Raw genomic sequence first — 12,347 nt, 5'->3', positions numbered from 1 at the left:
CTCTGAGAGGCGGTCTTACAATAAAAACATGTAAAAGTTTGTCTATTGTCCAAAACGTATGAGTGACTGGTCCCTCTTTGAGCCAGATAGCAACAAATTAAACTAAATACCTTCATATCCTTTAACCAATTTAAACAAACTATCTTAAATCTGTCAAACTCTACCTGTAACTGTTTTAATTAGGCTATATTGTACTTTCACCCATTTCATTTTAATTGCTGCCACTCTTCACCTGTTGTTGTGTATTTGATGTATTTGCATTGAATATTGTTTATGTATTGTTGATTTTCCTTTGAATTTGTTTGAACTCGACGTCATTGTAAATGAGGGTCACCCCTCAATTGGTCTCTCGAGGATAAATAAAATTTAAATGAAAAAATGTAATGTTTCTATTGATGAATGACCAAATCATTACGTGTACTTGAACACAGCCCCTGGTCTAATGACTCTTAATAACCATGCACACACACAGTGTTTCTCACAGGTATTTGGGAGACTGTGTCGTGGACCCTGGACCTTCTAGGGGGGTCCGGGGGAATGCTCCCCCGGAAGAATAATTGTAAAATGTTAAAGTTAAATTCATCAATCTGGTGCACTTTGAGAAGAAAACTAAGGCTAAATCAACTGTTTCCTATGTAAGCTATTTAGTACTATTTTCTGGAATAATTTATAGACACTGACCAAAAAGCAGAAAGAAGAAATGTACATGTTTAAAAAATCCAGTCAGCTTCGGGAATTTTTGCCCTTTGTTTGTATTTTTTTAGCCCCGAACAATGTTATTTAAAAAATAACAAAAATGTACTGACGAATGAAAGGCCCCTGATATCCGTTTTTTATTTCCTAAATAAAAAAATTCGGGACATTATACAAAGAGCAGGGGCCTAGGCCTATATTGAGCCAGTAAAAGGGGCCCCCCAAGCCTGTCCGCATTCCGACGGCCCTGAACGTAACTGACCATCGTCAGATGCTCATATCTGAATGGGCGCATAGGCCACTGGAGCACTGCCAGACAGTAATATGTGTAGGACACATAGTCACAGTAACGTTCAGTTATAGTTACTGTAGGAACCGTTGCTCTACAATGAACTGGCGATTTATTTTTTATTTTTTTAATGAACTGGTGACTTGATCAGAGTGTAGCGCAGCCAGATGACAGCTAGGCTCCACCCTGCGCCCCGGCAAATGTTATGTTATGAATTAACAAGTAGTAGGCTTAGGCTAATTGTTATTGTTAATCATTTTGTCGTAGATTCTACTGGGGGCTGTGTGAGCCCTAGCTGGCTGTGTGGGCCCTTATAATCGTCATAACCTTTACCCCCTATACGAGTCCCGGGGTCGGCGGTAGCCAGGGGCAAGGGTGGGCTCAGCCCACCCAAATGTGCACCCTGTCCACTAGGCCAAGCTGCAGCGGGTGATACGCCTCTCATGCGCCCTTTTAGCTGGGCGCATGAGAACTGTGTTGGTCACGTGACCGTTGTCATAGTAACCGTAAACTAGCAAGCCGAGCTTCTACATAACTGGCTGAGCATCTTTCCACTTTTTAACACTTTGTTTCTATCTAAAACGTAACATCGTAGAAATTATCACGGGACAATGTCGGACGCAGGATCTGATGAGTTGGATGAGGAGGGCAGTACACTTGGGGTGGGTGAATATAATACGCTAGCAAGTTATAAAACTCTGTTCGCTCGCTAACGTTAGCAACGTAAACAGTTCGTGCCTTTTAGTAGACAAAGCCGTGGTTGCCTGTCAGACTTTTCTTTAAATTTATTTTCTTTTTTTAATTTGATTTATTTTGGATAGGAACTATTTTGTGTGCTGTGTTTGACTGTTGCAGGAATATGAAGGGGACAGAAATGCGGCAGGAGAGAGGCACGGACTCGGTAAAGCTGTTCTGCCCAACGGAGACATTTATCAAGGACAGTATGGGAACGGGAAAAGACACGGAGAGGTAAAGATAGGAGAAGTGTCCAAATCCCATCCACCACATTTCGCTCTGCTCCAGTTCATGTCAGCCCTACAGGTCCAAATTGGGCTAAGTCACTCAACAGTCAAAAATAATTATACTTTATTTTATTTTATATTCAGCCCTTCAGCCTCAAGCATGGTGAAGTAGCTTGACAAGATGTCAGTACTTTGTGAATGTAAAGTTAAGTTATTTTTGAATGAGAGGTTTCCATTATGTTACCTGGAATATAGCATAATTGTCTCTAATAATAATAATAATAATAATAATAATAATAATAATAATACATTATATATACTGTATGTGTCTTTGACTTTTTTGTTTTGTCTAATAGGGCACATATCGCTTCAAGAATGGGTCAAGATATGTGGGAGAGTATTACAAGAACATGAAACTTGGTCAGGGCACGTTCTACTACCCGGATGGCTCTAAATATGAAGGTACAATAAAGCTAGAAAGCATATGAGCTGACATAACTAGGTCAAGCTAAAGTACTGATGGAGAGAAAGCAGACTCTTAATTGTAGCCTCTGGTTGTCTGTCAGGGTCATGGGTTGATGACCTAAGGCATGGTCGTGGGCTCTACACTTACCCCAATGGAGACACATACGATGGAGAGTGGCTGAACCACATGAGGTATGTCTATGTTTGGATTTTCTTCATTTGCAGGTCAAACAACATTATCGATCATTCATTACATTATATCACAGTATGAAGCAGGACCAGTTTCATCAGAAAGTAGGCACCTAAATACTACAGAAAGAACAGTTAATTTAGATGTAGCGTAGGAGCCTCACTTTGCATGCACATTTTAGTAGTTCCATGTAAACAACTTTTCCTCTGCCCGTTTGCAATCCATTCAAACTGGGGATAGAAAAATGTAATTTTCAAAACTACTGAGTTACTTTTATGTTTATGTATGATTGCCAGGCATGGACAGGGTATTTATCACCACCAAGACACTGGCTCTGAGTACAAGGGCTTGTGGGTGAAAGGCAAGATGGAGTCAGCTGGAGAGTACCTCCACTCCAAACACAGATACAAGGGTAACTTTGTCAACAACAACGTAAGTTCTGCTTTGATTACTCATTCACAAAAGGCTTGGCCAAACATAATAAACTCAGTTCTTTTACATTCCATTTCGGTAAGCTGCCTGTTTCACAATAAAGCCATAATAATTGCCTATGAAAAACTATGGTTTGTTACAACTTTATTACCTTAAATATTTTGTTTTGTTGTAACACAGTTAATATAAATAGATAATACCTGTCTCTGTCATGTCATTACTTTTTTGCAGCCACTTGGCCCGGGGAAGTATGTGTTTGACGTTGGGTGTGAGCTGCACGGTGAATATTTCCAAGTAGAGCGGGTATAGTTCAATATAAACACAATACAATTGTCTTGGGTGATTTCAAAATAAAATGTGAATTTAATGATGTGACATTAATACACAACTTAACCGTGACAACTGTCTTGACTAAAACAGCCAGCGACCGATGAAGAGAACAGTAAAACTGTAAAATCCCAGAGGTCGCCCTATCCGGGCTCTAGTGAGGGTTATCACACCTTAGCGACCTCAGGAGGGGCAGAGGAGGTGCTGCCACTAGATCCCTGTCCTGCATGTTGATCTTGCACGGGAATGCTTTACTATTGTAGAATATACTGCTCGAAGTATTGTTATTCTCTTTCAGTGTGCACACTTGCCTGTTCTAAGTGCATGATTGTGATGATGGTATGGCCAAGATACAAGCTGCAGTGTGTTTCTTTCATCATGAGTGAGCCTGAAGTTTGCAGATGTTTTCAGAGTGCATTCCTCCAACCACAGTCATGCTGCTTCCTTGTAGTATACTGTTTAAGAACACAGTACAAGAATCTATGCAGTTTTCTTGCGGTAGAAATCCAAATGTGTCACAAGAATCACACGTCAGAGCATTTTCCGTCTCTGTTAACCAAATAAATTGAAGCTTTGTTTGCGTCTCCCTCCTTTCTTTGCAGGACCGGGCTGAGGGTAAGTGGGGCGAGTTGGCCTCTGCCGTCATCATCAAGTGGATTCCCACCTATCTCACTGCCACTTCAGGTGAGCTTTATCAACCTGTATCAACCCAAAGGCAAGGTTTATAGTCAGGATTGTAGTGTCCAAATTCCCCCAATACAATCCCACCAACCAAACTCTGTGAAATGCTTTATTAAGTTGTTGGCTTTTATTTTTTCAACTGTTAAAATATATTGTCTGTAAATTGTATTTCCTACATATGCAAAAAAATAACCTAAAGGGTACTTATCTCTCAATATTTTGTATTTCAATATAAACCAGTAGAGGTATTTATCCCAATTCTAGAAATACAATACTACCTCTACAACATTTGGGAAATAATTAATTATTAATGGCCATTTTTTAAATGTATTAGAAAAATAAAAGTAAAAACAAGTTGACTTTCAAATCATCAAAACTATTTGGGGAGAAACACTGACAAAGCTGGACTTCTTATGTTGTCCTATTTAGGGAGTAGAAAAATAACTTAACAATACAACACAATAGACCCATAGTATACCAATGATCTGCTGAAGTTCAATGTTGTTTCCTAGGCACATGCTCATCTTCCTGGCTGTTTTGTGACCGGTAGCTTGTAATGTTGTTGTCAGATTTCTCAAATGCTTCAAAACGCAGAGGCCAGACATGACATAATAAGTCCTGAAAGAGTCAAGGAACAAGACGAGGGCACTAAAGTTTGTGTGTGTGTGTGTGTGTGTGTGTGTGTGTGTGTGTGTGTGTGTGTGTGTGTGTGTGTGTGTGTGTGTGTGTGTGTGTGTGTGTGTGTGTGTGTGTGTTTTCTTTTGTCAGATGGGGAAACGGAAGGGGCGGAAAACTGACCTGTGTGATCAATCCACAATCCTGCATCTTTCAACCTTTGTTTAAAAAAAAAAAAGCAGAACATAAATATAAACAAAATTATATGTGTAACAATGTAAATAAATCTGTTGAACCTGTACTTTCAGTGTTTTAATGAAGTTGTAAATGGACTCCACTTATAAAGCACTTTTCCCTGGTTTTCCACAGACCCAAAGCATTTTACATTGTTTTGTACACATTCACCCAGTCACACACCAATAGCAGCAGCTACCACTCTGGACGCTAACTTTGGGGAGCAATTTCAGGTTCAGTGTCTTGCCCACTTCGACATGTGGCGGGGAATCGATCCACCCACCCTGCAATCCAGTTGACGACCGCCCTACCCACTTCAGACTTCACAGATTTGCTATTAACTGCACACTGGTTGTGTATTTGTCCCATGTTGCAGAAATAAACCAGTCCAGTGCTCCACCCAACCTGTCTCCTCGAAGTTCATTCAAATAGCAGCAGAAGCATTTTAACCAAGGTCACACATACACCTACAGCTGTCAAAGAACCATGGAGAAGAAAAGGAGCAGCTGCCTTAAGCTTCTCAATGGTTCTTTGACAGCTGTAGGTGTATGGTCACATCGGTGTCCCGGGTCAAGATGAAGTTCATGCTCAATGACACATTAGCACCCAACAATAGCATTCACTCTGGCATGGGCTGTCTGTGGTGCTGTAATACTGAGACACTGTTAGGGTAACCATGGGTAGTCATTCTTAATTCAGCAATGCGCAATCCATCAGTGCTCAGTGGCCAAGCCTGGTATTGCAGTTTTGGCAGGTCCTGGCCCAGAAGCAGATATCACCGTTCACTCCAATACAAGCGGGGAAGAGGAATCTGTCTCCAAAATCAGGGGGTAAGTTACTAATACTTCCATGGTCGGTAAACAATGCGATTAATGTAACGAAAATAGTTCTACATCCGGTACAAGCACGACAAGTGAACATGAGTTCGCTCACGTGCACTCACTGCCACGGCGAATGTTCGGAAGGGCCCCTTGAAGAGGTAGAAAAATTCTGAATTCTATCCGTGATGTTGCCCTCGAAAAATAGCAGCTTTCATAAAAATTGATGGGCGCCTTGTTTTAAACCGCGGTCTTTCTTATAGTAGGTCCATGGGCTGCGCTCATGTGATTGGCTGAAAACGAGGGAGGCATCTGATTGGCTGCAGACAGTTGCCTGTTGAAAAAAATGCATTCCTGAATCTGGCAACATCAGGAGAGTCTCAAATATCCACATATATGCAGACAAGTTCAGACAAATGCAAACAAGTTCACAAATGAAAAGCGTTTTGTAAATTCAAGTTTAACAGTGTGTATATAATTTATCAACATCCAAATACATATTTGATGAAAATGGCAAATATTTTTTTAAATTCAGATATTTATGGATTCATATGAGGCTTACATTTATTTAAAGGTGCAGTGTGTAATATGACATCATCAAGAAAGTTCTACAAAGTTCTAGAATGCAACGCTCCCTGGGTAACCCCACCCCTTTTGAATAATAACAGAAGCTACAGTGCCCTTCAAGGACAAGAACAATTCTAAATTTTAAACAATGCACCTGATGACATTCCAAAAACATGGATGCCTCCATAAAACTTGCCTGCTCAATGTACAAAATGTAATATTAATAATTGTAATTCTCCGCTCAGGAGGATAATTCAGATTATTGGCAGAGGTGATTTTACACCAATGAGGACAGATTTATGAATGAGGATATTGATTTTAGCTAATGAATTACTTCAAATGTTACACAGTGTCCCTTTAAAAGAAGAAAACATTTGTGTGTGTGTGTGTGTGTGTGTGGACCGGAAGTATGTGTGAATCTTTTTTGCATTCATAGATTTATTTTACATAGCCTATACAACACTATACCCATTTGTGTGTGCATTGAAATGTATTTGTGAGAAGAGGGTCATTTATATATAAATCACAAAATACATGGCCTATGCTATGTGAATCCTTCTCTGCATTCAGTATTATTGAGACTGATCTGATCTGACTCCATATCACGCAACATTGGCATGTGTGTGTGTGAGAGAGAGAGATAATTAGTATCAGCCTCTGTGGGAGCCATTTATTAATTAGCGTAGCCAATCTGGCCAGCTGACCAGTCATTGTATGATGTTAATATAGTCTGCCTATAATGTATTTTAATAATTTTATATTAAAAAAATATTAACTATTATTGTTTGTAATTTATAAATAGTTTAAAAGTTTAACTCTAATAAATATATAATTTAGTAAAACAAAAAACCTAAAGCTGTAATTTCGGAGTATTTTGCTGTCATCTAGTGGGGAGGTTCTAAATTGCAAGAAGGTTCTGACTAACAATGAGTTAGTAGGCCTAGATAATGATTTTCATATTGAGAGTTTTTGCTTCAGTGTTTGAGGGCCTGCAGCAGAGGTTCACCATGTTCAACTGGCTGGCTTCTGTTCTGTCCTCGGCTGATGAGAAAGAGGAAAAAGTCACGATCGTCAGTAAGTAGAACTTGTCGCTCTCACAAAGGTTGCTTTCCATCTGTGACAGCATTATCCAAATGTTTTGTTACCCCATTAGGACTAACACACACACTTTTATTTTTAGTTTTGCCCATTGCTTATTAGTGCACCAAGGTTTGTTGCTCTTAACCCTCCTGTTATGTTCGTTTGTTAGGAACAGCTATGGTGTTCCCGGGTCAATTTGACCCGGTGCATGTTTAAATCTCCAAAAGATGTCCTAAACCAAAGGAATTCCTAACAAGCAGTGTGAACATGTCATTACCAACTCCATTACTAACTATTCTATCAATATTTAGTTCAATGTGGTGTTCCTTACCTCTAACAGGTAATGGTTCAATAAGGATAATTCACTCGTTTTTCATTAAAAAAATACATGTTCAAACTTTTTTTGTAATGTTTCACCACTTTATTACTTTTGAAACACTAGAGAACATGTGAAAAGTCTCCAGAGACATTGTGGCTTGAAATATAGCCCTGCCTGTCTCTGCATCCCACAGACTGGCTGTCGATTCATCCTGCGACCCCAGCCAGGATGAGGAGCCCAAAATACGCATCTAAATGTGTTTTGTCCAGCTCCTTCCACTTTTCCCCAAAAACACACCTCCCTTCTAGATTAGTCATTTCCAGAATGATTTTCTGTATTGAATCTGGCATGACCAGCTCAAAAGCTGACTTCATGTCAGTCACACGAGTCAATGCCATCCTAGTGGGCCCTGGCACTGTCTTTAAGGTGAAACTCAAAAAATTAGAATATCGTGCAAAAGTTCATTTATTTCAGTAATTTGACTCAAAAGGTGAAACTAATATATTATATAGACTCATTACATGCAAAGTGAGATATTTCAAGCCTTTATTTGTTATAATGTTGACGATTATGGCTTACAGCTTATAAAAACCCCAAATTTAAAATCTCCGAAAATTTGAATCTTACATGAAATCAATAAAAAAAGGGATTTTTAATACAGAAATATCAGCCCTCTATAAAGTATAATCATGCATGTGTACTCAGTACTTCTTGTCTCAATTCCAATTCATTTTCCATGATATTCTAATTATATGAGTTTCACCTGTATGCTTTCTGCAGACAGGTTTGCCTGACGCATATTTGGGGATGAATTTCACAATTTTTTTACATGAATGTCTTGCTTGGAGGAATAGGAATAGCAATTCCCTCATCTGGTTCAAATTCAGAATCATTAGAATCAGAATTTAGCTCAAGATCGTCTTCGTCTTGAGACACATCCTGTCATCCTTTTGCTTCTGCTTCTCATTTTGTAAAGGTCTGCCTGACAGAGTGGAATGTTGGTAGGACTCCCATGCAGAGAAGATTTTATATGTTTTGCCCCTCCCCTGTTGAGTGTCCACTGAATGTGGCTGGAGTTTTCCCAAGGGAACATAAATGGTTCCCGTCAAAAGTCATAACACTTGCAACTGTGTGTGTGTGTTTGTGTGTGTGTGTGTGGGTGTGTGTGTGTGTGCATGCGTGGGCGTGTGTATGTGTGTGCGTGTGTGAGATTTGGGTGAAATATGTCTCACAGTTGTAAAGAAAGAAATAGTCTTACATGTCTGACACCCTTTTACCTCCAGTTTTACTGCCGGGTCAAATTGACCCGAACAGTATCTATGTGATATAAACATGCAGGGGGTGGTTGCAAATGTGTGAGATGAAATATTTTCATATTATATGTTGATTACCCTAATTAAGGCAAGCAGAAGAAGTTTCATACTGAAAAAATACTTTTAACTATTTTTCCTAGATCTTCAAACTTTGAAACGGGTCAATTTGACCCGGAACATAACAGGAGGGTTAAAAAAGTTCATACATTTAGTCTTTGGAGTTCAGAACATTTTAATGAACAAGAAAGGTCTGTAATAATGACTGCTGCACACAGCTTGCGAAAACAGTTGTGCAAGGTCAGGGTATCAGCAGATAATCCGTTATTGTTTTTTTTGCTGCATTTTTTGGCATTTGCTGTGGACACGTCCTAGTTTACGGCTGTTAAACTAGGGCATGTAATCCATGGTGTAAACCTCCTTAAAAACGGTGTCATTTCTGGCTGACAAAACAAGGCAAGACAACAATAATAACATCAAGAGAGTTCATTTTCCTTGGAGGTATGGGAATTATTGTCTAAAAAGAACGTGCATGTCATAACTCTTCTACCACTACTAATTTTTTTTTGTATTCTACTTTATCTTTATATATATAAACATCTTCTGGCCAGCAATATGCTCTTAACAATAAAATCGGTTCCTAGCGTCACTCCTCTTGCAAACTCTGTCCAGCATGATTGACTATCTCCACACCTGGTCAGTCAAGAGGTAGTTAGCTCACGTGACACAGCCTCCATGACCACTAGTCCCCATGCATCTAGCGCCCCCTCCAGGCCTGGAACATCCATTACTATAAAAACTCACCCAATCCCTGTATGTCAGTCTGTCAGATCATCATTAATCCCTCCTCATAGATTTTACAGGTCACGCCACAGACCACTTGGGATTACAAGTAACTTGAAAAATGTACCTATTATGTGTAATAGGTCAATTGTGTTGGACCACCCCGCTGTTGATAACCTGGACATGAGCATATCAAAGCTAAACTCACCAAACATCCTCAAAACAAGAAAGGGTTTGGGTTTTCTTCACTTAAACATAAGAAGTTTGCTTCAGCACAATAAACTAGACCATGTTAAGATCTTAGTGTCTCAGGCTGACCCAGATGTCTTGGTTCTGACTGAATCATGGTTGAAGAGCAGTACACATGACTCTATGGTGGCAATAAATGATTATAGTTTATTCAGAATAGACAGGACCACACGGGGTGGGGGAGTGGCTGTCTATGTTAAATCACATTATTCTGTATCATTACTACATGCTGTCTCTGTTCGAAGCTGCTTTGAATTTATTGCTTTGGAATTGTCTTTATCATCCAATGATTGTTTTGTTGTAATTGGTGTGTACAGGCCCCCTTCAGCAGTAAATAGCTCCTTGAGTGAGCTAGCACATTTAATCTCTCCATATGTAAATAGAGAGGTCATTATGATGGGTGATTTTAACATTGACTGGCTTTCTGGTGCCTCTGAACCTTTTAAAGAAATATGTAGCAACCTAAATCTTACACAAATAATAACTGAGCCCACAAGACCAAATCTAAAAAACCCAGCAAAATCAACTTTGATCGATTTAATATTATCAAATCAAAGCAATAAAATAGTTTCTGCTGGTGTCTTTGAGCTTGGAATCAGTGATCACTGCCCGGTGGCCTGTATCAGAAGTATTCATCTTAAAAAATCTCAACCCAAAATCATCATTAAGCGTAATTTTAAAGGTTTTAACGAGCAAGCATTTTTAAATGAACTCTATCAAAGTGACATTCATCTCACAAGTGAAATATCTGATGTGGAATTGGCCTTAGAATTTTTCACCAATACTTTCTCCTCCATTTTGAACAAGCATGCACCCCTTAAAAAGCACAGAGTAAAAAATAGATCAAACCCCTGGTTCACAAATGAATTGTCCGATATATTTGCAGAGAGAAATAAAGCATGGTCCCTAGCTAGACGCTCTGGTGAAAACTCCAAGTGGACTGCTTTCAGACAAATCAGAAATAGGTGCATATCCATGGTTAGGAAAGCTAAATCAGACTACTACCTCGAACTAATTTCAAACTGCTACTCCAACCCTGCACTATTTTGGAAGGCTGTGAATTATAACAAAAACAATTCTAGCACTGTTCCCAGTCAGTTAAAAATAAATGATCATATTTTAAATGATCAGAAAGAAATTGGTTTAGCTTTCAATAAACACTTTATAGCTGCTGGTAAACTCTTTCACAATGGAGTATCTACGCCTTCTACGCCTACCACCACGAGAAATAAAAATAGCATACCACCTGTCTCTAAAACTCCTCTTTTCAGCCTTGTTCAAGTCCCAACAAGTATTGTTGTAGATGCGCTTCTTGCCATCAACCCCAGGAAGTACATGGGAGAGGACAATTTGGACCCATTTTCAATAAATCTCTCTGCACTTATCATATCAAAACAAATAACCCATATTATTAATCTTTCCATCTCTTCTGGTATTGTTCCTAAAGTCTGGAAAAAAGCTCACGTCATTCCATTACATAAAGGGGGTGACAAAAGTGATCTTAACAATTACAGGCCAATTTCCAAACTCCCATGCCTGGCAAAAATTCTAGAATCAGTCATTAATACTCAGTTGAAATCCTTTTTATCCAGTGCTTCCATTTTGAGTCCATTTCAATCTGGTTTTAGGGCAGGCCACAGTACTATATCTGCTGTCACTTTGGTCTTAGACAACATTGTTACAGCTATCGATAAAAAAATGCACTGTGCAGCACTTTTTGTTGATCTGTCAAAAGCTTTTGATACTTTAGATCACCATTTGCTTTTAGAGAGGCTGCATGAAATTGGTTTTGATTATTCTACATGTAGCTGGTTTAGGGACTATCTCTCTGATAGACAGCAGTCAGTTAAGCTGGGAAGCTACCAAACTGAGTTTTTAACAGTTACAAATGGTGTTCCGCAGGGCTCAATTTTAGGTCCAGTCCTATTCACAATTTACATCAATAACATTGTTTCATCACTACAAAACTGCCATGCCCATTTGTATGCTGACGACACTGTACTGTATTGCATTTCTGATTCAGTGCAACAATCTGTTCAGAACCTACAGAGCTCTTTTAACACCCTGCAGAACTGTCTAGTGGATCTCAGGCTTGTCCTTAATATAGAAAAAACAAAATATATGTGCTTTTCCAGAGCAAGAATTACACATTTTAATGATCTTATTATTCACACAAATAATGGATCTCATATTGAAAGAGTCACTGAATATAAATATCTTGGCATCTGGATAGATGAAAAACTCTCTTTTACATTTCACATAAAAAATCTTGTCTGTCGTCTCCGACAAAAGATTGGCTATTTTTATAGGAATAAAGCCACCTTCCCGTTGTT

At 39.0% G+C, this 12,347-nt stretch overlaps 1 protein-coding gene across 1 annotated transcript; it reads left to right on the top strand.

Annotated features, from left to right (window-relative positions):
- Window positions 1–1,593: 1,593 nt before the first annotated feature.
- On the top strand, window positions 1,594–7,355 carry rsph1 (radial spoke head component 1; the record flags this gene model as incomplete). Its single annotated transcript, XM_080048564.1, has 9 exons — window positions 1,594–1,644; window positions 1,838–1,951; window positions 2,301–2,406; window positions 2,511–2,601; window positions 2,896–3,031; window positions 3,263–3,334; window positions 3,452–3,559; window positions 3,961–4,042; window positions 7,252–7,355. The coding sequence occupies 9 exons, from the start codon at window positions 1,594–1,596 to the stop codon at window positions 7,353–7,355; spliced, it is 864 nt and encodes a 287-aa protein (XP_079904690.1).
- Between the last annotated feature and the right edge of the window lie 4,992 nt (window positions 7,356–12,347).

Source organism: Ammodytes marinus, assembly GCF_949987685.1.
Source record: "Ammodytes marinus genome assembly, chromosome: 20".
NCBI classification, from domain to species: Eukaryota; Metazoa; Chordata; class Actinopteri; order Uranoscopiformes; family Ammodytidae; genus Ammodytes; species Ammodytes marinus.
The sequence above is the reverse complement of the archived record's forward strand: the minus strand, read 5'-3'. Positions and strand labels throughout refer to the sequence as shown.